The 27,907-nt window shown below is 40.4% G+C and overlaps 1 protein-coding gene across 2 annotated transcripts; it reads left to right on the top strand.

Moving 5' to 3' along the window:
* The first annotated feature begins 429 nt into the window (after positions 1-429).
* LOC110497808 (uncharacterized) lies at positions 430-26,970 on the top strand. 2 transcript variants are annotated; one of them, XM_090211211.1, is made up of 7 exons: positions 430-777; positions 10,104-10,153; positions 10,305-10,415; positions 10,502-10,588; positions 10,704-10,848; positions 11,138-11,298; positions 11,405-26,970. In XM_090211211.1, the coding sequence occupies exons 1-7, from the start codon at positions 723-725 to the stop codon at positions 24,539-24,541; spliced, it is 13,746 nt and encodes a 4,581-aa protein (XP_090067337.1). In that variant the 5' UTR covers positions 430-722; the 3' UTR covers positions 24,542-26,970. The 2 variants fall into 2 exon arrangements, with proteins under 2 accessions (XP_090067337.1, XP_036810668.2); XM_036954773.2 differs by lacking the exon at positions 430-777 and adding an exon at positions 7,040-7,304.
* Positions 26,971-27,907: the final 937 nt, after the last annotated feature.

Below are 27,907 nucleotides of genomic sequence, written 5' to 3' on the forward strand. Positions count from 1 at the left end.
TTAGCTCTTAAATAATTTAATAGGAAGCATCCCTTTGAAAACACACCCTGACTCAGACAATGTGACCAGGCACCACTGCGGCACCTCAGGTTTTTCATACACACTCTCTAAAGTCTGTATTTAGCTCCCCTTTTGCCTTTCCCTCTTATACACATTTCCCAACAACTGTAATATATAGCATCTTGTCCTGTGAAAGATATTAAACTATGTAGTATACTGTGTCAAATTCAATGATGTGCCTCCTCCTCCTCGCCCCCCCCCTCCCATAAATCTCTATTGGAGCGTCGTCCTGAGTGTCCTTGCCTGATTGGTCTGATCAATGCAGCTGGTGAGAGGGAGGGTGGGGGCAGCCCTCCCATAATACGGTTAGCATGCTGCTCTGAAGGTCTATGTTTACAGGAGAGATTAGGAGAGCCCTGCCTCACTCCAGTGTGGACTGCTCTGAGCGTGGATGCTGCAGAAATCACTCTCTCCCGCTTTACTCACTCACTCACTCACTCACTCACTCACTCACTCTACTCTCTCTCTGGTCCTGCGACTCTTGCCTCCTTCCCTGCTGTGACTGACTGAATGGAGGCAGTTTGAGGAAGAGGCTGCAGCTCTAGCCACTCCAGAACAGGCAAGCCGCCAGAGCTCATCAGCAGCCAGGGCCGCTGCGCTGTCGAATACCTGTCCAAGGACAGGACCCCCTCTCCCTCCCAGGACCCCAGTGGACTGACAACATGTGCGACTGTTTGCACCTGGCCTTCCCCAACTGGCACGGCTCGCCGGGAACGGGTGGGCATCGTTCACTCTCATCTCTCTGTTTCTATGTGGTCCTAAACTATTCCCTGATTTAGCACCCGAGCTCAGCAGAGCTGTGTGAGTGAGTGTGTTGGGAGGCTGGTGCTGCTGAGAGTAGAGTGCTGAGTCATGCTGCTGACCTGCTGCTTGCCTGCCTGCAGTGTGTGGATGGGTGTGTCTGCAGTGTGTTGTCTGGGTGAGCCTACTTCATAGGGATGCGCTTGATGTGTTTACATACAGTGGGGCAAAAAAGTATTTAGTCAGCCACCAATTGTGCAAGTTCTCCCACTTAAAAATATGAGAGAGGCCTGTAATTTTCATCATAGGTACACTTCAACTATGACAGACAAAATGATAAAAGAAAATCCAGAAAATCACATTGTAGGATTTTTAATGAATTTATTTGCAAATTATGGTGGAAAATAAGTATTTGGTCAATAACAAAAGTTTATCTCAATACTTTGTTATGTACCCTTTGTTGGCAATGACAGAGGTCAAACGTTTTCTGTAAGTCTTCACAAGGTTTTCACACACTGTTGCTGGTATTTTGGACCATTCCTCCATGCAGATCTCCTCTAGAGCAGTGATGTTTTGGGGCTGTTGCTGGGCAACACGGACTTTCAACTCCCTCCAAAGATTTTCTATGGGGTTGAGATCTGGAGACTGGCTAGGCCCCTCCAGGACCTTGAAATGCTTCTTACGAAGCCACTCCTTCGTTGCCCGGGCGGTGTGTTTGGGATCATTGTCATGCTAAAAGACCCAGCCAAGTTTCATCTTCAATGCCCTTGCTGATGGAAGGAGGTTTTCACTCAAAATCTCACGATACATGGCCCCATTCATTCTTTCCTTTACACGGATCAGTCGTCCTGGTCCCTTTGCAGAAAAAAGCCCCAAAGCATGATGTTTCCACCCCCATGCTTCACAGTAGGTATGGTGTTCTTTGGATGCAACTCAGCATTCTTTGTCCTCCAAACACGACGAGTTGAGTTTTTACCAAAAAGTTATATTTTGGTTTCATCTGACCATATGACATTCTTCCAATCTTCTTCTGGATCATCCAAATGCTCTCTAGCAAACTTCAGACGGGCCTGGACATGTACTGGCTTAAGCAGGGGGACACGTCTGGCACTGCAGGATTTGAGTCCCTGGCGGCGTAGTGTGTTACTGATGGTAGGCTTTGTTACTTTGGTCCCAGCTCTCTGCAGGTCATTCACTAGGTCCCCCCGTGTGGTTCTGGGATTTTTGCTCACCGTTCTTGTGATAATTTTGACCCCACGGGGTGAGATCTTGCGTGGAGCCCCAGATCGAGGGAGATTATCAGTGGTCTTGTATGTCTTCCATTTCCTAATAATTGCTCACACAGTTGATTTATTCAAACCAAGCTGCTTACCTATTGCAGATTCAGTCTTCCCAGCCTGGTGCAGGTCTACAATTTTGTTTCTGGTGTCCTTTGACAGCTCTTTGGTCTTGGCCATAGTGGAGTTTGGAGTGTGACTGTTTGAGGTTGTGGACAGGTGTCTTTTATACTGATAACAAGTTCAAACAGGTGCCATTAATACAGGTAACGAGTGGAGGACAGAGAGCCTCTTAAAGAAGAAGTTACAGGTCTGTGAGAGCCAGAAATCTTGCTTGTTTGTAGGTGACCAAATATTTACCACCATAATTTGCAAATAAATTCATAAAAAATGCTACAATGTGATTTTCTGGATTTCTTTTCTCATTTTGTCTGTCATAGTTGAAGTGTACCTATGATGAAAATTACAGGCCTCTCTCATCTTTTTAAGTGGGAGAACTTGCACAATTGGTGGCTGACTAAATACTTTTTTGCCCCACTGTAAGTTGATGTACTTTTTCCTGGTGTATAGTCATTAACCGAGAGCCCATGCAGAATGCATCAAAAGATGAGTGTAATCTGTCATTCACAATGTAAACATGTCTCATTTAAGTTTCATATAGAAGCAAATTCTGGAGGGCAAACACACAGCGCGTGCTTGCTTGAACTATCTAAAGTGTATTCAGTTTTGCAAGCATTTTGTTGAAAGGTTAAGAAGTAATTTAGGTTATCTTTAGTTGAAATTGTGATAATAAAACATTCTTTATGGTCAATGAGAATATGTTGTGCCTTTCCAATGTTAGCAATGGCCTTTGTTTTTCTTTAGATGCTAGATTTGTGGACATTGTTCTTAGATTTTTACAAACATAACTCTTGTGTCATTGACATGTTCAAATAATGCTTATTTTTGCCTATTCTCTTGACTTAAATAATTCCATTCACTTGACCTTAAAAGGTTCCAATGCAGACGTTTTTATGTCAATATCAAATCCTTTCTGGGTAACAATTAAGTACCTTACTGGGACTGTTTTCAATTTAAAACCTCTTAGATGTAAAGTCCCATGTTTTGGGAACCTGTGTGGTTCTGATACCGGTTCTGACCTGCAATTTAACTTATAAATCAATCTGTGGACACCATAGCTAGAAGTGTCTTGCATTGAGCTGTAGCCCTGATTCTCATGGACACAGGGGTAAGGCCTCTCTTGACTGTGTGAAGCAGGATGTGAAATCTGACACCACTTGAAGCTGGGATGTTCCTCCTACCATTTCATTCGCTCTTCCAACTGAACGCTACGTCACAGTGCCTAATAATGCATATGCCTGCAATCCTTACACCGTAGCGCAGCAAGAGATAGTCATTTAGCCGCACTAGCACATTCAGAGATAGAATTATAGCCAGTAATCTAAAGTAATTAATAGATATTAAACAAAAAAACTTTCTGTTTTTCATTAACATAAGATGAAAGGTGAGTTCTTAACAAGTTCAGGAAGCCAAGCTAGAGCTCTGTGAGACGTTCACAGCGATGGGGGCAGATGTTTTGTTCAAGAGAGACCTTTAGATAATAAGGAAGGTGAAATCTTATAGTTAGTCATTTTATAATTTGATTAAACTCTATTTAGAAATCCTATATATGTAATTTCAAGCCTTATTCATACTCATATTCAGTTTTGTTGAATAGGAAATGGTGTATCGCTGCAGAATTCTGTGGTAGCCATGCTGGTTAAGTGTGCCTTGAATGGAATCATGTAGTAACCATAACAGTCTAAAACAATCTTTTATATTTGAGATTCTTCAAAGTAGCCTCCCTTTGCCTTGATGACAGCTTTGCACACTCTTGGCATTCTCTCAACTAGCTTCATGAGGTAGTCACCTGGAATGCATTTCAATTAACAGGTGTGCCTTCTTAAAAGTTAATTTGTGGAATTTCTTTCCTTCCTAATGCGTTTGAGCCAATCAGTTGTGTTGTGACAAGGTAGGAGTGGTATACAGAAGATAGCCCTTTTTGGTAAAAGACCAAGTTCATATTATGGCAAGAACAGCTCAAATAAGCAAAGAGAAATGACAGTCCATCGTTACTTTAAGATATTAACTTTTCACTTTTCAAGAACTTTGAAAGTTTCTTCAAGTGCAGTCACAAAAACCATCAAGCGCTTTGATGAAACTGGCACTCATGAGGACCGCTACTGGAAAGGAAGACCCAGAGTTACCTCTGCTGCAGAGGATAAGTTCATTAGAGTTACCAACCTCAGAAATTGCAGGACAAATAAATGCTTCAAAGAGTTCAAGTAACAGACACGTCTCAGCATCAACTGTTCAGAGGAGACTGCGTGAATCAGACCTTCATAGTTGAATTTCTGCAAAGAAACCACTACTAAAGTACACCAATAAGAAGAAGAGACTTGCTTGGGCCAAGAAACACAAGCAATTGGTCTGATGAGTCCAAATTTGATATTTTTGGTTCCAACTGCTGTGTCTTGGTGAGACGCAGAGTAGGTGAACAAATGATCTCCGCATGTGTGGTTCCCACCGTGAAGCATGAAGGAGGAGGTGTGATGGTGTGGGGGTGCTTTGCTGCATGGCCCCCCAGCTCGTGGCCCCCCTGCACTGCATGTGTACACCAGTGTTTAATGTGTCATACTTTTGTACAAAAAGTGCTGTACTTGGGTACAGGTTCAAAGTTACTGAGAAAATGTAATTCCTAGGTCTGGGAGGGACAGAAGTCGAGGTGGGGCAGAGATAGGGATGGTAGAATGAGAGATATAGTAATTGCCCTCTCCCCTGAGCAGAAACCTGTGTCAAATACTGGCCCAGATTTAGTGTGATAGGTGGTCCACTTAGCATTAAAGCCCATTGAAAGTCCATTTATGGTATCATCCATGATATCATCAATTAAACACCATAGACATTGACAATCTCTGACAGACAGTCTGGAGAATATTGAAGACTTTTATAGACATATTATTGTACTTTGCCCCTCTGCATAGAAGTGGTGGTAAGCAGTACTGGTCCCATTAGAGGATGGGTGTTCACACTGTTGTTTGCTTTTTCAATCTATGCCTATGAGATGTATTGTCTCCAGTATCTTAATGACTTCTCCCTATGGGGCAATTTAGAAAAATCGTATTGGGAGGGTATATGTGGGAATAGGGGCAAATTCTGATAGTTGAATTCTAAAACCATGATGAAACTCCTATCACGTTAGGTGAGAATGAATTAATGTTCTGGTCTGCTCGATTTAAAGCATGCGGGATCACAGTCCCATGTCCACATAATCCATGGGGAAAATCCTATTTAGATTTTTTCCCTCCTTTTGAATGCAAACAAGCCACTCCCAGAAGAAGGAGCTTGTACCTTATTCAAATTGGGTAGGAATTATGTCTTGCTTCTCTGTAAATGAGGAACATGTAATTAGTTTGGATAATGTATGAGTTTGGTTAATGAGCTGAGCTCAGGGTCCTACCAGGTGCAGGGCCTATGAGGAAAAAAACGAACTCTAATGGTTATAAACGTGGTCATGGGTCGCTGGTTATGTTCAGAGAGAAGTTGTTTGATAAAGTTGTTAGTGGAAAATGTATGCCGTAGTAATCCAGGTGTTTTAGTATGACATAATTTATTTGAGGGTATATAAAATTACAAAATAGTTATTTAGCCACTGTTGATACAAATGTATTCATAGGTCATGAGATTATGAGATTATGAATGGCCGTCCACATTTCAAGGTGCAATCCCATTTATTTATAGATAAATGCACCTGACTATTTACTATTTGGTTTTGGCCCTGTGTTTTAGAGTAACAGTAGCATTTGGTTTTCCAGCCCAACAAGCGAGGAGACCAGGCAATAGTAGAATAGCCCATTCCCTACCACATTATTTCTAGCTAGACGTGGCCTTGAGAGTGACCACACCCAAAGACAATGGTGCGGTTGCACCCCACATGAGTCATTTAAGATTAACTCCATGAAATGTTGCACAGTTTCAGTAATTTGTAAATAAACTTGAACATTGAGGGGACCTATTTTTAAATCTTGTACAGTGAGGGAGAGATTGTTGGCAAATCTAAAGCATGCAAAAAATAGATTTGTTTGTAATCACATAAACCTCAATGTGCAATCACACCAACCACATTGTAAAACTGTGTAACTAATTACACCTGCCATACAGTATGCAATTACTATGTCAACACATTTTGTAGGGACACCTAACTTAAAGTAGGGCAGAAAGTGAATTCATGTGGATAATTTGGTAAATAGTGTGTGTCACCATATCACCTTTCTGCAGCACCCATATGACAAATATTTGAGTAAGGAGTTTCTTCATGTTTCGTGCCAGTTTTAGGTACAGGAATATATGCCAGCCCCTGTAAAGGAAATAGAATATAACATGAACATCAGCATTTTCTGGTCTTTTTTTAATGGAGATATCAATTTGTATTATTGTCCAGCTTCATACCACAATAAAGGAATTATCCTGAGAAGGGAATTCTCTTAGGAGGGAACACTGCTTTATAGTGTACAAATCTATTTCTCTCTACCAATGCATGTAGTTGTATTTAGCATTTTGCTACAAGTTATAAAGGGAGCAAATTGATTTTAAGCATCCACTTCTGTTCAGCTCACACAGGTAGAGTTCCCTTGTTCCTCAGAGAACACTGAACCCACTGTCTCTACATGTCATAACCCTCTCCAGCATTACCCTCCCCTCTGACCATGTACAGATGCTGATAATCAGTCAATCTGAAGAAAAATGTGTGTGAATAAGTCCCTGTGAGATGAGAGTGGAAATTACTAAAGCCCATAAACTTTACATAGTTTTTCTATTCATAGCTGCAGTGTACATTCCTTGTACGAGTGGAAAGGGTTAAATATACAGACATAAATCCGGTCAATTTACATTTATGTTGGAGAACATCCACACCTTTCTGAGAATGAATTTAAAATATGATTTGCAACTCTCCAATCCTGACTGTCTCCTCCTGTGTTACTCATACTGTTACAAGATTGATCTAGATTAGAAGGCCGTATCCACCCTTATATGTCTATCAGAGGCTGGTCACTGGGAGCAAAAACAAAACAGCTATGTTGGCAGTTTCATTCAGTCTGTTGGTCCACAGTGGAATCTGGGTGAGGCAGTATTAACAGGATAAATCAGGTTGCTAGTGTGGCTTAGAGGGTGACATTTTTCCTTCAGGTAAGCGCTCTCTATATAATAATTTCTTTATGACATTGTTTTCATGTGCTTGGATTAGCTATGTTGGAAAAGCAAAGGTACTAGTAGTGATGGCCATTTAGCAGACACTTTGATTCTATTACTGAGGGGCAGAATTTTTTCCTGAGCTACAGATGGTTATATTGATCTGCTAATACAGGACTAGTAAAGGCCCAGTGCACAACTTTTGTAAAAAAAATACACATATTTTAACTTAAATATTTTTCTTATTACAGATTTTTCAGGGCGTGCCCTCAGCACCCCTACTTCCCGCAGCTATGTACCTTGATAGAAAATGACTTAAGTAAAAGTGAAAGTCACCCAATAAAATACTACTTGAGTAAAAGTCTAAAAGTATTTAGTTTAAATGTACTTAAGTACTATGATGGAAAACATACTAAATTGTCATACTTTAGTAAAAGTGAAAAGTAAATGCTACACATCAAATTCTTTATATTAAAGGTGCACTATGCAGATGTATAAATCTGAAAAGTAAAAGATGCAAAAAACAAAACTTAAGAATGGGAAGCATAGAAATAGTGCACATAGAATAGATCTACCGCTTCTTAGACTTGCTTTCAATGAAAATGACAAATCTATAACCAACCTTTTTATTTGAATTTGGTCAGGTCACACAATAAGTTACAAATTGTAGCTTTAAGCAAACCAGACGGCACAAATATTATTATATATTTTTTCAAGGACCAACAGGGCTCACTCCAACACTCAGACATAATTTACAAACGCAGTATCTGTGTTCAATGAGTACGCCAGATCAGAGCCAGTAGGGATGACAAAGCATTATATTGATGCAGTTTGGCCCTAAATTATTGATACCCTTGATAAAAATGAGCCATAATGACTGTATAAAATAAATAATTCAAATACTGAGCTATATTGTAGGCAAAAAAAATTGGGAAATTGTTTTATTTTATACTAATACAATTGCTCAGAGAAAGATTTTTTTAAAGAAGTTATATATTTTTTTCTCAAAAAGGTATGGGTCCAAATTATTAACAGCCCTAAAGATTCTTATAAATTAAGTAGTCAAAAGTTGAGTATTTGGTCCCATATTCCTAGCAATGACAACATCAAACTTGTTGGATGCATTTGCAGTTCGTTTTGATTGTGTTTCAGATTATTTTGTGCCCAATAGAAATTCATGGTAAATAATGTAGTGTCATTTTTGAGTCACTTTTATTATAAATAAGGATAGAATGTTTCTAAACACTTCTACATTAATGTGGATGCTACCATGATTATGGATACTTCTGATTAGAATCGTGAATAATGTTGAGTGAAAAAGATAGAGAGGGTCAAAGATCATACCCCCAACATTACAGATGGTCAATTAAAAAAATAATAATAGTAAAGTAAAGAACAGATTTCCCCAAAAATGACTTACCACTGCTCATAAGGTACTTTCTAAGGGAATGACACACCCTTTCCATAGGAAGTTCCCACACCTATACACACAAACTCACAAGTACACACACAAGATTGTGTACACAGAAAAGTGTGAGGTCTGAGATCTAAAAGACTGTGGTAAGAACTATTTGTACTCAATGAGGAAGTTGTTGAACATGTTAATGAACACTTGTTTTTGCAACACAGTTATACTGAAAGCACTGACCACTGGTCAGACAGATCATTGTTCACCCAGTAGGCACAACATTGACTTTAAAAGGATATTACCACAGAATGCTCAGAATTTCTAAGCAAATTACACTTGCATTTTGATGAGAGAACCTGTTTGTAGAAAGGTAATAGGTACCTTCAGACGGTTGAATGCTCTTGTACACTTTATTGCTTGCAACGTTTAGACCGGAACACATATCAAACATGTTTACTTGCCTAAGTCAATCGATATCACATACAGTATCTCAGAAAGCAAACTCAGCTTTGGATAGGCCTAATGCTGAGTGGGGAAGTGATCTCGACTGTAACCTTGTTACATAGAGCATATTTTATAGATAATCTTGATTTTCACATCAACATGAAAAGTGTTTCTACAACCCCACTGCTACTTCAGCCTACTGCAACATCTGATTTTGTGAGACACCACAGCTTTTCACCACTGATTTCCACCACTGCAGTGATCTGACCAGTGACTTACAGAGGCCTATTGTGATATGAAGCTTCAGATTTGTCCAATCATTGAGGGTACTCAGCAGCTAATATGACCCCATTGACACCATCATTTGTTTTTGAATAGTTGTTTTACTTCTCAGAAATTGTGGCATCACAGCAGGGTAACTTAACAACAGAAAATATGATCACAGCATGATTGTGTATCATGGATGATGGTAATAATAACAATCACATTGATCAGGATTATATCATTTCAAAACTACACTCCCTTACCTACTTTAGACTTCAAGGCTAGCCAGCCACACTGGCTGTAAGTCAAATCTCCAGATCGATAGAGTGGATCATTCAACAGGCGCTGCAGAAGCTGGTTCCTTTGGGAATTCTTGCCAGGAAGAGCTTCCAATAATCTCCTCCTGGGTTCCAGTTTCTCAAAACAATTCTGCTCCCATGGTAAGACAGGCAGAGAGGATCAGTCAGTCTAGGGCTCGGTTTTGTCAAATACATCTGAATTATTTTGTCATTGTAATATCAAGATAATATTCACTATACATGTGAACAAAACATTGGAATCCTCTCTAATACCTGATCTATCTAATGATAGATATTCTGAGACTTAACCTTTTGACAACTGTAGTGGTTTACTTTGATCTAAATATGCTCTTACTGTTTTTTCTTCTTGGTTTTGAATAGGGGCCGGACGAAGGCTGAAGGGACCAGAGCCTGACACGGTGGATGATTCAGTGAGTGGATATACTGATATGAAAAACCTATTGCTTGCATGTGTGGACATCATGTGAATACTAAAGACTATGGGAAAGACACAACTTAAATTAGAAATTTTAATTCATCCCTATATAGCAACAAAATGAACTATACATATTTTTGTTCCAGATATGTGAAGAGCCATCTGAATTTATAGAGGGGGAGAGACCTCGCCCACAAGGATCCTCCCCTGTAGATGAATACCCTGAGACTGACGAATACACTGACATTGATAAACAGGTACAATACTTTATATTTCAACCAACCATGGTGACTTGTAGTTTGAATTTTGTCAGACACTCTGATTCATTTAACATTCCTTTTAGGGTGGAGGTGGGAGTGGCAAGAAAGGAAAGAGGGGTTTTGGGTCCCTTTTTGAAAAGCGCTCCCCTGCCAAGATGAGTGAACTGGAGGTCAGACATGTCTGCATTATATTGAACTCATGCAGAAGCATTGTTTCAGGTTGTCATTGGTGGTACTTAACATGTAAAAATATATATTTTTCTTCATTTTTTCCTGTAAACTCAGAGCTCAGAGTCGGGAGTGATTGTGAGAATGGCAAAAGAGACATGTGCCGAGGGTCTTGTTGTGAGCGGAGGAGGGAAGGAGGGCATCTTCATTAAGGAAGTGAGGCCAGAGTCCCCAGCCTCAAAGCTTCTTAGTGTACATGAGGGTAAGCAGACAACTAGCTCATACCATGCTCTTTCAGAAGTTGATCAAAAATAAAATTGCCTTTAGAGTCTGTAGTCAAGACTCTATAGTATAGACCAAATAGTTAATCTGAAAGCAAAGGACATATTGGTGAAATGTGCAGTGAAATGGGCGAAATGTGAAGTAATGGAGGCAAGATTGCTTTTGCTATCCAGGGTGAGAGACTCTTTGATATGACTCTTTGATATGCTTGTTCAACAGTTCAAATGGGGATTTATTGATCTTTCTATGTCTTCCTTTTGTTCATTCAGGTGATCAGATACTCAGTGCCACAGTGTATTTTGACGATGTTAAATATGAAGATGCCCTTCAGATATTGGAACATGCACAGCCTTACAAGATGGAGTTACTTCTGAAACGCAAACCAATAAAGATATCCACCCTTGAGAGTGAACCAGCCCTTGAATCCCAAGTAACTATCACTATGTTCTTTTTCTGGATCTGTAGAGTAGTGTTATGTCTTTGGCTATTTTTCTCATGAAGCAATCAATCAAGATGTCACTTTTTCTATCCTACAGGTGGAACAAGGTTCCTCTCTGGAAATGAGGGGACATTCAAAGACAAAAAGGCACGGTGACCGAATCTCTTGGCCCAACTTCCCCTCCTTTAGCAAAAGTCGAAAGTCCCATTTTAAGAGGTCTCACAGTACCGCAGATGCAGATGATCAGAGGAAGCTGGAGCTGAGCCCAACAACAAGTGACACAGAGTCGCCAATCAAATCTCAGGAGGCTGTCAAGGGCAGGACAAAGAAGCAGAAGATAAAGTTGTCAAGTCTAAAGATGAAGGGCCGCAAGAGCAGGTCTGTTGAACAGTCGGGCCAGGACACAGACATACTAACTGTAGAATGTGCGCAAGTTATGGAAATCCAACAGAGTCAAGATGACATATACTCACCGGATGGTCTAGAGAGCACATCAGGAGAAACACCTCAAGTATATGTGTTTGAATCAGAATCAGAAAAAATGGAACCCACCAAGATAAAAAATGAATGCTCTCTTCCGGACCTGACAGGCACGGAAAACAAACAGCACAAGGTAGAACTCATCAGACTGGACAAAACTTTGAAAACCACAGACATAACAGTTGCTTTTGCTGATCAAGAGAGTCCCTTAACCAAGACATCTCTGGAGGAAAATAAAAATAAGAAAGAGAAGAAAGAGAGGTCAGAACTAAAGTTTAGGATCAAGGGAAAGGAGACAAAAGACAAACACAAGCATGAAAAACATGTAAAATCATCCCCAAAAAGCATGAAGATACCAGGAGCAGATATCATAACATCTGATCTGTCTGCACATGACAATACCTTGCTGATTCCAACTATAGTATCACATACTAAGCTGATGGAGCGTCAACTCCCAATTGACATGTCAGATGTAGGACTTATCAGGAAATCCCCTCAGATTGGACAAGAACGAGACTTGAAAGAAACACATGTTAAAACAAATTTAAATGCACAGGAAATGCCTGCTAAGGTCACCAGTATTACAATGGAACCTGACTTGCAGATGGAAATACAGGCTTTAAAGTTACCTACAGAGACAAGCATTGATGACGTTTTAGTACAAATTCGTACAAGGACTGCTACCAAGTTCAAGCTGCCAAGGGAGGACCTTGCTGACTTTGTTACTGCTGAACCTATAAAAATGACAGATGTGAGGATTGTAGAAATGGATGTGAAAAGCCTTAAAGTTGAGGATAGGGGGTTGAAAAAACTTCCAAACCGTGATGATATTGAGATCCCCGGCATGGAAGATGCATCATCAACTGGCACCAAAACCCCAGTGATCAAACAGCCTAAAACAGCATTCACTCTTCCTGTTGAAGAAATTCAGGCGCAGACTGTTCAGATGGTTATAGACGTTGGCAGAGTTAAAGAGGCTGTCTCCAAATTGCCAGGGTTCAAGCTGCCGAAGGGTGACACTGTAGGACTGCCTGCTCATCAAGAAATCACAAAGACAGATGTGAATACAGAAAGAGTAAATGCGACAGTAGAAACCACCCGGTCTAAAATCACAGACATAAAGGCACAGTTGGACACGTATGTCAAAAAGACTGACATAAATGCTTCACCTGAAAAGTTGAGCAGGAGCTCAGTTACCACAATCAAATTGCCAAAGAACCAACTTTCTGATCTAGGTGCTCATGAACCTATTACTATGACAGAAATATACCATAAAAAAAGAAAAGAGGAAGCTGGAAGGACCAATGAGGTTGAAATCCAAATTGAACTCCATAAACGAGAGAACGTGGAGATACCTGGGATGGAAAATATACATCAAAAAGGATCTCCCAACCAAGTGGAAAGGGAAAAAGAGTTGGCAGTACCAGTACCTGAGTGGCCAACCATCAAAGCTGAGGAGACAAATGTTATTCCTTACACTAAAGGATTAGATAAGAAGTCAAAGAAATCAAAGATGTCACTGCCTGCTCCAAATGTCGCCGTAGATGTATCTGATGTGGAAAAGGACATTAAGGTTCAAGGAACTGAAATACCAGAACCCAAACTGACATTGTCAGAAATTAGCATTGAAAAGCCAAGGGTTGATATAAAAGGTCCAAATAAAGATTTGGATGTCAATCTTAAAAAACTTGAAATGTTCACTTCAACAGAACTCAAAGTGCAGGTCCAACCACCTAGCGTTGAACTCAAAGTGCCTTCTGGTGAAGTTGAAATGCCTGAGGGAGCTGCTACAGAAATGGATGTAAAAATGAAAAAGCCCAGGATGTCATTTGGATGGTTTTCAAAACCAGAAGCGAAAGCACCCGAGGTTGATATCAGTCTTACAAACGTGGACTTTTCGCTTCCAGAAGGAAAGGTGGAGGTCAAAGAGCCAGACGTGAAAATGAAATCTCCAGATGTTCAAATTGAAATTAAACATGATATTGAGCTTGAGGGTCAAGGAAGTCAATTTAAATTACCAAAATTTGGACTCTCGTTGCCGAGAGTTAAAGGTCCTGAAATTGGCTTAAGTCTGTCAAAGACAGATGTAGATGTCGACTTACCAGAGGGAAGAGCAGACCTCCAACTACCTGATGTGGAAGTCGGAGTGCCCTCTTTTGAAGTTGAAATACCAGAAGCAGGTTCTAAAGATATTGATGTGAAAATGAGAAAGCCAAGAATGTCATTCCCCAAATTTGGATTTTCAAAACCTGAAGTGAAAGCACCAGAGGTTGATATCAGTCTCCCAGAGGTGGATATTTCTCTTCCAGGGGGAAAGTTGGAGGTCAAAGAGCCAGAGGTGGAAATGAAAACTCCAGAGATTCAAGTTGATGTGAAAGATTCCGTAGGCTCCCCCTCAAGATTCAAAATGCCAACTTTAAAATTCCCTACATTTGGAGCAGCTTCTCCAAATGTCACAATAGAGGTACCTGATTTGGACAAGAACATCAAGGTTCATGGAACTGAAATACCTGAACCCAAGCTGACAATATCAGCTTTTAACATCGAAAAGCCAAGTGTTGACCTTAAAGGTCCATCTATAGATGTAAATCGTAAAAAAAATGAAAACGTCACTTTACCAGAGGTCAAAATGAAGGTCCAACCACCAAGCATTGAACTCAAAGTGCCTTCTGGCGAAGTTGAAATGCCTGAGGGAGCTGCTACAGAAATGGATGTAAAAATGAAAAAGCCCAGGATGTCATTTGGATGGTTTTCAAAACCAGAAGCGAAAGCACCCGAGGTTGATATCAGTCTTACAAACGTGGACATTTCGCTTCCAGAAGGAAAGGTGGAGGTCAAAGAGCCAGACGTAGAAATGAAATCTCCAGATGTTCAAATTGAAATGAAACATGATATTGAGCTTGAGGGTCAAGGAAGTCAATTTAAATTACCAAAATTTGGACTCTCGTTGCCGAGAGTTAAAGGTCCTGAAATTGGCTTAAGTCTGTCAAAGACAGATGTAGATGTCGACTTTCCAGAGGGAAGAGCAGACCTTCAACTACCTGATGTGGAAGTCGGAGTGCCCTCTGTTGAAGTTGAAATACCAGAAGCAGGTTCTAAAGATGTTGATGTGAAAATGAGAAAGCCAAGAATGTCATTCCCCAAATTTGGATTTTCAAAACCTGAAGTGAAAGCACCAGAGGTTGATATCAGTCTTCCAGAGGTGGATATTTCTCATCCAGAGGGAAAGTTGGAGGTCAAAGAGCCAGAGGTGGAAATGAAAACTCCAGAGATTCAAGTTGATGTGAAAGATTCCGTAGGCTCCCCCTCAAGATTCAAAATGCCAACTTTAAAATTCCCTAAATTTGGAGCAGCTTCTCCAAATGTCACAATAGAGGTACCTGATTTGGACAAGAACATCAAGGTTCATGGAACTGAAATACCTGAACCCAAGCTGACAATATCAGCTTTTAACATCGAAAAGCCAAGTGTTGACCTTAAAGGTCCATCTATAGATGTCAATCGTAAAAAAAATGAAAACGTCACTTTACCAGAGGTCAAATTGAAGGTCCAACCACCAAGCATTGAACTCAAAGTGCCTTCTGGCGAAGTTGAAATGCCTGAGGGAGCTGCTACAGAAATGGATGTAAAAATGAAAAAGCCCAGGATGTCATTTGGATGGTTTTCAAAACCAGAAGCGAAAGCACCCGAGGTTGATATCAGTCTTACAAACGTGGACATTTCGCTTCCAGAAGGAAAGGTGGAGGTCAAAGAGCCAGACGTAGAAATGAAATCTCCAGATGTTCAAATTGAAATGAAACATGATATTGAGCTTGAGGGTCAAGGAAGTCAATTTAAATTACCAAAATTTGGACTCTCGTTGCCGAGAGTTAAAGGTCCTGAAATTGGCTTAAGTCTGTCAAAGACAGATGTAGATGTCGACTTTCCAGAGGGAAGAGCAGACCTTCAACTACCTGATGTGGAAGTCGGAGTGCCCTCTGTTGAAGTTGAAATACCAGAAGCAGGTTCTAAAGATATTGATGTGAAAATGAGAAAGCCAAGAATGTCATTCCCCAAATTTGGATTTTCAAAACCTGAAGTGAAAGCACCAGAGGTTGATATCAGTCTTCCAGAGGTGGATATTTCTCATCCAGAGGGAAAGTTGGAGGTCAAAGAGCCAGAGGTGGAAATGAAAACTCCAGAGATTCAAGTTGATGTGAAAGATTCCGTAGGCTCCCCCTCAAGATTCAAAATGCCAACTTTAAAATTCCCTAAATTTGGAGCAGCTTCTCCAAATGTCACAATAGAGGTACCTGATTTGGACAAGAACATCAAGGTTCATGGAACTGAAATACCTGAACCCAAGCTGACAATATCAGCTTTTAACATCGAAAAGCCAAGTGTTGACCTTAAAGGTCCATCTATAGATGTCAATCGTAAAAAAAATGAAAACGTCACTTTACCAGAGGTCAAATTGAAGGTCCAACCACCAAGCATTGAACTCAAAGTGCCTTCTGGCGAAGTTGAAATGCCTGAGGGAGCTGCTACAGAAATGGATGTAAAAATGAAAAAGCCCAGGATGTCATTTGGATGGTTTTCAAAACCAGAAGCGAAAGCACCCGAGGTTGATATCAGTCTTACAAACGTGGACATTTCGCTTCCAGAAGGAAAGGTGGAGGTCAAAGAGCCAGACGTAGAAATGAAATCTCCAGATGTTCAAATTGAAATGAAACATGATATTGAGCTTGAGGGTCAAGGAAGTCAATTTAAATTACCAAAATTTGGACTCTCGTTGCCGAGAGTTAAAGGTCCTGAAATTGGCTTAAGTCTGTCAAAGACAGATGTAGATGTCGACTTTCCAGAGGGAAGAGCAGACCTTCAACTACCTGATGTGGAAGTCGGAGTGCCCTCTGTTGAAGTTGAAATACCAGAAGCAGGTTCTAAAGATATTGATGTGAAAATGAGAAAGCCAAGAATGTCATTCCCCAAATTTGGATTTTCAAAACCTGAAGTGAAAGCACCAGAGGTTGATATCAGTCTTCCAGAGGTGGATATTTCTCATCCAGAGGGAAAGTTGGAGGTCAAAGAGCCAGAGGTGGAAATGAAAACTCCAGAGATTCAAGTTGATGTGAAAGATTCCGTAGGCTCCCCCTCAAGATTCAAAATGCCAACTTTAAAATTCCCTAAATTTGGAGCAGCTTCTCCAAATGTCACAATAGAGGTACCTGATTTGGACAAGAACATCAAGGTTCATGGAACTGAAATACCTGAACCCAAGCTGACAATATCAGCTTTTAACATCGAAAAGCCAAGTGTTGACCTTAAAGGTCCATCTATAGATGTCAATCGTAAAAAAAATGAAAACGTCACTTTACCAGAGGTCAAAATGAAGGTCCAACCACCAAGCATTGAACTCAAAGTGCCTTCTGGCGAAGTTGAAATGCCTGAGGGAGCTGCTACAGAAATGGATGTAAAAATGAAAAAGCCCAGGATGTCATTTGGATGGTTTTCAAAACCAGAAGCGAAAGCACCCGAGGTTGATATCAGTCTTACAAACGTGGACATTTCGCTTCCAGAAGGAAAGGTGGAGGTCAAAGAGCCAGACGTAGAAATGAAATCTCCAGATGTTCAAATTGAAATGAAACATGATATTGAGCTTGAGGGTCAAGGAAGTCAATTTAAATTACCAAAATTTGGACTCTCGTTGCCGAGAGTTAAAGGTCCTAAAATTGGCTTAAGTCTGTCAAAGACAGATGTAGATGTCGACTTTCCAGAGGGAAGAGCAGACCTCCAACTACCTGATGTGGAAGTCGGAGTGCCCTCTGTTGAAGTTGAAATACCAGAAGAAGGTTCTAAAGATATTGATGTGAAAATGAGAAAGCCAAGAATGTCATTCCCCAAATTTGGATTTTCAAAACCTGAAGTGAAAGCACCAGAGGTTGATATCAGTCTTCCAGAGGTGGATATTTCTCTTCCAGAGGGAAAGTTGGAGGTCAAAGAGCCAGAGGTGGAAATGAAAACTCCAGAGATTCAAGTTGATGTGAAAGATACCGTAGGCTCCCCCTCAAGATTCAAAATGCCAACTTTAAAATTCCCTACATTTGGAGCAGCTTCTCCAAATGTCACAATAGAGGTACCTGATTTGGACAAGAACATCAAGGTTCATGGAACTGAAATACCTGAACCCAAGCTGACAATATCAGCTTTTAACATCGAAAAGCCAAGTGTTGACCTTAAAGGTCCATCTATAGATGTAAATCGTAAAAAAAATGAAAACGTCACTTTACCAGAGGTCAAAATGAAGGTCCAACCACCAAGCATTGAACTCAAAGTGCCTTCTGGCGAAGTTGAAATGCCTGAGGGAGCTGCTACAGAAATGGATGTAAAAATGAAAAAGCCCAGGATGTCATTTGGATGGTTTTCAAAACCAGAAGCGAAAGCACCCGAGGTTGATATCAGTCTTACAAACGTGGACATTTCGCTTCCAGAAGGAAAGGTGGAGGTCAAAGAGCCAGACGTAGAAATGAAATCTCCAGATGTTCAAATTGAAATGAAACATGATATTGAGCTTGAGGGTCAAGGAAGTCAATTTAAATTACCAAAATTTGGACTCTCGTTGCCGAGAGTTAAAGGTCCTGAAATTGGCTTAAGTCTGTCAAAGACAGATGTAGATGTCGACTTTCCAGAGGGAAGAGCAGACCTTCAACTACCTGATGTGGAAGTCGGAGTGCCCTCTGTTGAAGTTGAAATACCAGAAGCAGGTTTTAAAGATATTGATGTGAAAATGAGAAAGCCAAGAATGTCATTCCCCAAATTTGGATTTTCAAAACCTGAAGTGAAAGCACCAGAGGTTGATATCAGTCTTCCAGAGGTGGATATTTCTCATCCAGAGGGAAAGTTGGAGGTCAAAGAGCCAGAGGTGGAAATGAAAACTCCAGAGATTCAAGTTGATGTGAAAGATTCCGTAGGCTCCCCCTCAAGATTCAAAATGCCAACTTTAAAATTCCCTACATTTGGAGCAGCTTCTCCAAATGTCACAATAGAGGTACCTGATTTGGACAAGAACATCAAGGTTCATGGAACTGAAATACCTGAACCCAAGCTGACAATATCAGCTTTTAACATCGAAAAGCCAAGTGTTGACCTTAAAGGTCCATCTATAGATGTCAATCGTAAAAAAAATGAAAACGTCACTTTACCAGAGGTCAAAATGAAGGTCCAACCACCAAGCATTGAACTCAAAGTGCCTTCTGGCGAAGTTGAAATGCCTGAGGGAGCTGCTACAGAAATGGATGTAAAAATGAAAAAGCCCAGGATGTCATTTGGATGGTTTTCAAAACCAGAAGCGAAAGCACCCGAGGTTGATATCAGTCTTACAAACGTGGACATTTCGCTTCCAGAAGGAAAGGTGGAGGTCAAAGAGCCAGACGTAGAAATGAAATCTCCAGATGTTCAAATTGAAATGAAACATGATATTGAGCTTGAGGGTCAAGGAAGTCAATTTAAATTACCAAAATTTGGACTCTCGTTGCCGAGAGTTAAAGGTCCTGAAATTGGCTTAAGTCTGTCAAAGACAGATGTAGATGTCGACTTTCCAGAGGGAAGAGCAGACCTTCAACTACCTGATGTGGAAGTCGGAGTGCCCTCTGTTGAAGTTGAAATACCAGAAGCAGGTTCTAAAGATGTTGATGTGAAAATGAGAAAGCCAAGAATGTCATTCCCCAAATTTGGATTTTCAAAACCTGAAGTGAAAGCACCAGAGGTTGATATCAGTCTTCCAGAGGTGGATATTTCTCATCCAGAGGGAAAGTTGGAGGTCAAAGAGCCAGAGGTGGAAATGAAAACTCCAGAGATTCAAGTTGATGTGAAAGATTCCGTAGGCTCCCCCTCAAGATTCAAAATGCCAACTTTAAAATTCCCTAAATTTGGAGCAGCTTCTCCAAATGTCACAATAGAGGTACCTGATTTGGACAAGAACATCAAGGTTCATGGAACTGAAATACCTGAACCCAAGCTGACAATATCAGCTTTTAACATCGAAAAGCCAAGTGTTGACCTTAAAGGTCCATCTATAGATGTCAATCGTAAAAAAAATGAAAACGTCACTTTACCAGAGGTCAAATTGAAGGTCCAACCACCAAGCATTGAACTCAAAGTGCCTTCTGGCGAAGTTGAAATGCCTGAGGGAGCTGCTACAGAAATGGATGTAAAAATGAAAAAGCCCAGGATGTCATTTGGATGGTTTTCAAAACCAGAAGCGAAAGCACCCGAGGTTGATATCAGTCTTACAAACGTGGACATTTCGCTTCCAGAAGGAAAGGTGGAGGTCAAAGAGCCAGACGTAGAAATGAAATCTCCAGATGTTCAAATTGAAATGAAACATGATATTGAGCTTGAGGGTCAAGGAAGTCAATTTAAATTACCAAAATTTGGACTCTCGTTGCCGAGAGTTAAAGGTCCTGAAATTGGCTTAAGTCTGTCAAAGACAGATGTAGATGTCGACTTTCCAGAGGGAAGAGCAGACCTCCAACTACCTGATGTGGAAGTCGGAGTGCCCTCTGTTGAAGTTGAAATACCAGAAGCAGGTTCTAAAGATACTGATGTGAAAATGAGAAAGCCAAGAATGTCATTCCCCAAATTTGGATTTTCAAAACCTGAAGTGAAAGCACCAGAGGTTGATATCAGTCTTCCAGAGGTGGATATTTCTCTTCCAGAGGGAAAGTTGGAGGTCAAAGAGCCAGAGGTGGAAATGAAAACTCCAGAGATTCAAGTTGATGTGAAAGATTCCGTAGGCTCCCCCTCAAGATTCAAAATGCCAACTTTAAAATTCCCTAAATTTGGAGCAGCTTCTCCAAATGTCACAATAGAGGTACCTGATTTGGACAAGAACATCAAGGTTCATGGAACTGAAATACCTGAACCCAAGCTGACAATATCAGCTTTTAACATCGAAAAGCCAAGTGTTGACCTTAAAGGTCCATCTATAGATGTCAATCGTAAAAAAAATGAAAACGTCACTTTACCAGAGGTCAAATTGAAGGTCCAACCACCAAGCATTGAACTCAAAGTGCCTTCTGGCGAAGTTGAAATGCCTGAGGGAGCTGCTACAGAAATGGATGTAAAAATGAAAAAGCCCAGGATGTCATTTGGATGGTTTTCAAAACCAGAAGCGAAAGCACCCGAGGTTGATATCAGTCTTACAAACGTGGACATTTCGCTTCCAGAAGGAAAGGTGGAGGTCAAAGAGCCAGACGTAGAAATGAAATCTCCAGATGTTCAAATTGAAATGAAACATGATATTGAGCTTGAGGGTCAAGGAAGTCAATTTAAATTACCAAAATTTGGACTCTCGTTGCCGAGAGTTAAAGGTCCTGAAATTGGCTTAAGTCTGTCAAAGACAGATGTAGATGTCGACTTTCCAGAGGGAAGAGCAGACCTCCAACTACCTGATGTGGAAGTCGGAGTGCCCTCTGTTGAAGTTGAAATACCAGAAGCAGGTTCTAAAGATACTGATGTGAAAATGAGAAAGCCAAGAATGTCATTCCCCAAATTTGGATTTTCAAAACCTGAAGTGAAAGCACCAGAGGTTGATATCAGTCTTCCAGAGGTGGATATTTCTCTTCCAGAGGGAAAGTTGGAGGTCAAAGAGCCAGAGGTGGAAATGAAAACTCCAGAGATTCAAGTTGATGTGAAAGATACCGTAGGCTCCCCCTCAAGATTCAAAATGCCAACTTTAAAATTCCCTAAATTTGGAGCAGCTTCTCCAAATGTCACAATAGAGGTACCTGATTTGGACAAGAACATCAAGGTTCATGGAACTGAAATACCTGAACCCAAGCTGACAATATCAGCTTTTAACATCGAAAAGCCAAGTGTTGACCTTAAAGGTCCATCTATAGATGTCAATCGTAAAAAAAATGAAAACGTCACTTTACCAGAGGTCAAAATGAAGGTCCAACCACCAAGCATTGAACTCAAAGTGCCTTCTGGCGAAGTTGAAATGCCTGAGGGAGCTGCTACAGAAATGGATGTAAAAATGAAAAAGCCCAGGATGTCATTTGGATGGTTTTCAAAACCAGAAGCGAAAGCACCCGAGGTTGATATCAGTCTTACAAACGTGGACATTTCGCTTCCAGAAGGAAAGGTGGAGGTCAAAGAGCCAGACGTAGAAATGAAATCTCCAGATGTTCAAATTGAAATGAAACATGATATTGAGCTTGAGGGTCAAGGAAGTCAATTTAAATTACCAAAATTTGGACTCTCGTTGCCGAGAGTTAAAGGTCCTAAAATTGGCTTAAGTCTGTCAAAGACAGATGTAGATGTCGACTTTCCAGAGGGAAGAGCAGACCTCCAACTACCTGATGTGGAAGTCGGAGTGCCCTCTGTTGAAGTTGAAATACCAGAAGCAGGTTCTAAAGATATTGATGTGAAAATGAGAAAGCCAAGAATGTCATTCCCCAAATTTGGATTTTCAAAACCTGAAGTGAAAGCACCAGAGGTTGATATCAGTCTTCCAGAGGTGGATATTTCTCATCCAGAGGGAAAGTTGGAGGTCAAAGAGCCAGAGGTGGAAATGAAAACTCCAGAGATTCAAGTTGATGTGAAAGATACCGTAGGCTCCCCCTCAAGATTCAAAATGCCAACTTTAAAATTCCCTAAATTTGGAGCAGCTTCTCCAAATGTCACAATAGAGGTACCTGATTTGGACAAGGACATCAAGGTTCATGGAACTGAAATACCTGATCCCAAGCTGACAAAATTAGCATTTAACATCGAAAAGCCAAGTGTTGACCTTAAAGGTCCATCTATAGATTTCAATCGTAAAAGAAATGACAATGTCACTTTACCAAAGGTCCTGATGAACGTCCAACCACCAAGCATTGAACTCAAAGTGCCTTCTGGTGAAGTTGAAATGCCTGAGGCAGCTGCTACAGAAATGGATGTAAAAATGAAAAAGCCCAGGAAGTCATTTGGATGGTTTTCAAAACCAGATGTGAAAGCACTTGAGGTAGATGTCAGTCTTACTAAGGTGGATTTGTCTCTACCTGAAGGAAAGGTGGTCAAAGAGTCATATGTAGAAATGAAAGCTCCAGAGAGTCAAGTTGAATTGAAAAAGGAAGGTTTTTCAGTTGATGGAAAACTACAAACACAAAACATAGAGGATCAAATAATTGAAATGGGGGTGAAGAAACCGCTGATAACCTTTCCAAAAATAGTTTTTTCAAGATCTGAAATTACGGCTCCTGAGACTGTTATGATTCCTCCAAATGTAGACATTTCACTCCCAGAGGGAAAAGAGTTCAAAGTGCCTGAAGTGAAAATTGAAGCTCCAGAGATTGAAGTTGACGTAAAAGAAGTTGTTGGCTCCCCCTCAAGATTCAAAATGCCAACATTCAAATTGCCTACATTTGGTTCAACTTCAAAGGTGGCAGTAGTTGTCTCTGATAAAGAGAAGGTTATTGAAGTGCCTGGTGTAGAAATTCTAGATCAAGTACTAGGAGCTTCCTTTCCAGTTGATTTGACAGAACCCATGGATACAGTTGACATTAAAGGATGTAGTGAAGTTCATCTATATGTTGCTGGATCTGAAGGGCCCTCAGTTGAAGAAGGAATGACAATAGCTGATGTGGATGTTCATGGTGTTGACAGTTCAGAACTGACAATTGATGATAAAAGCCATGGCTTACCCAGCAAAGGTCAAGGCTCACCAAGTAAATTCAAACTTCCAACCTTCAAAATGCCCAAATTGAGCATTTCAAAATCCAAACCTCAGAATGAACATGAACATGATGATATAAGTCCAAATATTATTTTGGAGAATAACGAAATTCATGTGGAACCACAAGGACCAGCGATTTCACCAAAGTTGACATTGACAACATTCGGGGATGTATTAAGAAGCATTGATGTTGAATTTTATGTCCCTGCATTAGAGGAAGTTGAGGAAAAGCTCACAGGCTCAAGGGAAGGACTCAGTGCTGAAACCCAGTCTATCCAAGAAGAGGAAGAAGCAAAAGAAAAATCCAAATTTGTTTGGTTTAAGTTTCCTACATTTGGACTATCTTCTCCTTCAGAATCTGCCAAAATTTTAGAAAAAGATACATCTGAGAAAGAAGCAAGTGAGAACAGCCCTGCAGGTGACTCTGTGGAACAAGACTCCAGCTTGACCTTCTCAGTGCGGTCATCGGATGCTTTTGCAGATATCAGTTCTACCGTCACAAGCGAACAAGTTGCTCCATCATTGGCCTCTCCAACCAAAGTCACAGTGAAATACTCTGACCCTATTGCCACTGAGATACAAGGTAATATCATTACCTCCACAGCAAGGACAAAAATGATCTCTTTTGAACCCTACTTGGCAGAGAAGGTCACCATTCCAATGTCCTCTGGAGCTTCCTCCTCATCAGTGGACACCCTAAAACTGGCGTCTGGTACACATGTCATCACATCCAATATACAAGCAATACCAGACACACAGAAAGCCACGCTCTTAACAGATTTTGGATTGCAGACAGGGACCGCCGGAGCTTCCTCTGCATCTTGGTCAGTGGACGACACCAACAAAACACAGAGTGATGGGCAAACAGTTATTGAGAGGCATGTAATTAGGGAAATGTCAGGCACTGACAAGGAAACGGTTGTCATAACTCGAAGAGTTACACATGTGTTTGGGGCTGAGCCCATCTCAGATGAAACCGCCTCATCTATCAAACAGATGAAAGAAACTATGCATTCTGAAAAAATGAAATTCTTCGATGGGGCTCAATTGGAGTGACTTGGAGGAATATGATAAATCCCTCAATTGAGAAGTAATATCAGTCATATTATTATTGTGCTCTTAATAATTAATTGTGCTTTAATTTATGACAGAGTTTTAATATATACAGTTAAATGTTTTGATTGTTTACTTAGTACACAATAAATATAAATATACACAAGTTTGTGTACATGCCCATGATACAGGAAGGGATATTTGCTGTTTTAACACATCTCTGCAGGTTGTCCTGCTGTACATATAATGGAGAGAAACTTGTTAATCCACTGCCATATACATTGATAAATTACCTCCGATTTCTGCTCTTTATTCCACTTCTGGGCAGCAATATATAAATATAAGGTATCAATGATTATGACTCTGAAAATATGTTTACAATTATTTCACTGTAAAACCATACAAAATACTTAATGAGTACGTAGTGATATAAATACAAACCATGCAACATTAATAGAACAAAAACACAGAACACATAAGGAAGAATGGCAATCTGAACACTTATTACCATGAAATAAATATATGTTGCTAAAATGTAATGCTTGTAATCATAGTAAAAAAGAAAGAAAAATATATATTGATGCAACTATATTTTGATTAGAATTATGCATAGATTTAATTTTCCATAATGTATACTGTACCTAACAAAAACATTTCTGGATTTGTGTATAGTTGGAAAATTGTATATACAGTGCCTTGCGAAAGTATTCGGCCCCCTTGAACTTTGCGACCTTTTGCCACATTTCAGGCTTCAAACATAAAGATATAAAACTGTATTGTTTTGTGAAGAATCAACAACAAGTGGGACACAATCATGAAGTGGAACGACATTTATTGGATATTTCAAACTTTTTTAACAAATCAAAAACTGAAAAATTGGGCGTGCAAAATTATTCAGCCCCCTTAAGTTAATACTTTATAGCGCCACCTTTTGCTGCGATTACAGCTGTAAGTCGCTTGGGGTATGTCTCTATCAGTTTTGCACATCGAGAGACTGACATTTTTTCCCATTCCTCCTTGCAAAACAGCTCGAGCTCAGTGAGGTTGGATGGAGAGCATTTGTGAACAGCAGTTTTCAGTTCTTTCCACAGATTCTCGATTGGATTCAGGTCTGGACTTTGACTTGGCCATTCTAACACCTGGATATGTTTATTTTTGAACCATTCCATTGTAGATTTTGCTTTATGTTTTGGATCATTGTCTTGTTGGAAGACAAATCTCCGTCCCAGTCTCAGGCCTTTCGCAGACTCCATCAGGTTTTCTTCCAGATTGGTCCTGTATTTGGCTCCATCCATCTTCCCATCAATTTTAACCATCTTCCCTGTCCCTGCTGAAGAAAAGCAGGCCCAAACCATGATGCTGCCACCACCATGTTTGACAGTGAGGATGGTGTGTTCAGTGTGATGAGCTGTGTTGCTTTTACGCCAAACATAACGTTTTGCATTGTTGCCAAAAAGTAAAATTTTGGTTTCATCTGACCAGAGCACCTTCTTCCACATGTTTGGTGTGTCTCCCAGGTGGCTTGTGGCAAACTTTAAACAACACTTTTTATGGATATCTTTAAGAAATGGCTTTCTTCTTGCCACTCTTCCATAAAGGCCAGATTGTGCAATATACGACTGATTGTTGTCCTATGGACAGAGTCTCCCACCTCAGCTGTAGATCTCTGCAGTTCATCCAGAGTGATCATGGGCCTCTTGGCTGCATCTCTGATCAGTCTTCTCCTTGTATGAGCTGAAAGTTTAGAGGGACGGCCAGGTCTTGGTAGATTTGCAGTGGTCTGATACTCCTTCCATTTCAATATTATCGCTTGCACAGTGCTCCTTGGGATGTTTAAAGCTTGGGAAATCTTTTTGTATCCAAATCCGGCTTTAAACTTCTTCACAACAGTATCTCGGACCTGCCTGGTGTGTTCCTTGTTCTTCATGATGCTCTCTGCGCTTTTAACGGACCTCTGAGACTATCACAGTGCAGGTGCATTTATACGGAGACTTGATTACACACAGGTGGATTGTATTTATCATCATTAGTCATTTAGGTCAACATTGGATCATTCAGAGATCCTCACTGAACTTCTGGAGAGAGTTAGCTGCACTGAAAGTAAAGGTGCTGAATAATTTTGCACGCCCAATTTTTCAGTTTTTGATTTGTTAAAAAAGTTTGAAATATCCAATAAATGTCGTTCCACTTCATGATTGTGTCCCACTTGTTGTTGATTCTTCACAAAAAAAGACAGTTTTATATCTTTATGTTTGAAGCCTGAAATGTGGCAAAAGGTCGCAAAGTTCAAGGGGGCCGAATACTTTCGCAAGGCACTGTACTTGATTTTGATCACTTCTTTTGCAGAGTTACTTTGATTGTTGCTCTTATTCTCCACTGATGTAATACATGTATTAGCAAAACTATACATAATAAATCTTCTAAAATATTAAGAAGTGCATTTCCTTACTGCAATTTGTATCTACATTAAATGCCACTCAGATTCCTGGTACCTTCTCCACAGACATGTCATATCCTGCAACCTAGTAGTGAGCTAGTTTCTATAGCAGGCTACTGGCCATTATAGTGGATCATGTATGCTGGCTAGCCACATGAATAATTCAACATCATTACAGTGGTAGGCCCACTCTTGGTGGTATGTGTGCACATATTACAGAGTGCGTAGTGTTTCCCCTATATTCATTTATTTGATTTTATTATGTATTTCTGTCGAGACGCGTTTTTAAGATCAGAGTGACAAGTCACATATCTTCCTCAGATTCTCATCAGATCATCTGAGAAACCTCCAAGGTAACTAGCTAGCTAGGTTGAAATCCTGGTAGTGTAGCCAACCCTATATACAGGGCATTCTGAAAGTATTCAGACCCCTTTACATTTCCTAAATTTTGTTATGTGACAGCCTTATTTTAAAATAGATTGAATTGTTCCCCCCCCCCTTATCAATCTACATACAAAACCCCATAATGACAAAGCAAAAACAGGATTTTAGAATTATTTGCAAATATATTAAAAAGAAAAAAAGTAAATATTACATTTACTTAAGTATTCAGACCCTTTACTCAATACTTTGTTGAAGCACCTTTGAAAGCTATTACAGCTTTAAGTCTTCTTGGGTATGACGCTACAAGCTTGGCACACCTTTATTTGGGAGTTTCTTCCATTCTTCTCTGCAGATACTCTCAAGCTCTGTCAGGATGGTTGGGGAGTGTTGCTGCACAGCTATTTTCAGGTCTCTCCAGAGATGTTCGATCGGGTTCAAGTCTGGGCTCTGGCTGGGCCACTCATTCAGAGACTTGTCCCAAAGCCACTCCTGCATTGTCTTGGCTGTGTGCTTTGGGTCATTGTCTTGTTGGAAGGTGAGCATCATCC

The sequence above is a fragment of the Oncorhynchus mykiss genome, chromosome 19 (assembly GCF_057628025.1).
Source record: "Oncorhynchus mykiss isolate SJ-2025 chromosome 19, ASM5762802v1, whole genome shotgun sequence".
Taxonomy (NCBI): domain Eukaryota; kingdom Metazoa; phylum Chordata; class Actinopteri; order Salmoniformes; family Salmonidae; genus Oncorhynchus; species Oncorhynchus mykiss.

Excerpts from the sequence above, each read along its gene's own strand:
- LOC110497808 (XM_090211211.1), top strand. The coding sequence starts at position 723 with ATGTGCGACTGTTTGCACCTGGCCTTCCCCAACTGGCACGGCTCGCCG. Across the intron at positions 10,154-10,304 it reads CTGACACGGTGGATGATTCA|ATATGTGAAGAGCCATCTGA; the intron begins GTGAGTGGATAT and ends TTTTTGTTCCAG. Across the intron at positions 11,299-11,404 it reads AACCAGCCCTTGAATCCCAA|GTGGAACAAGGTTCCTCTCT; the intron begins GTAACTATCACT and ends TCTATCCTACAG.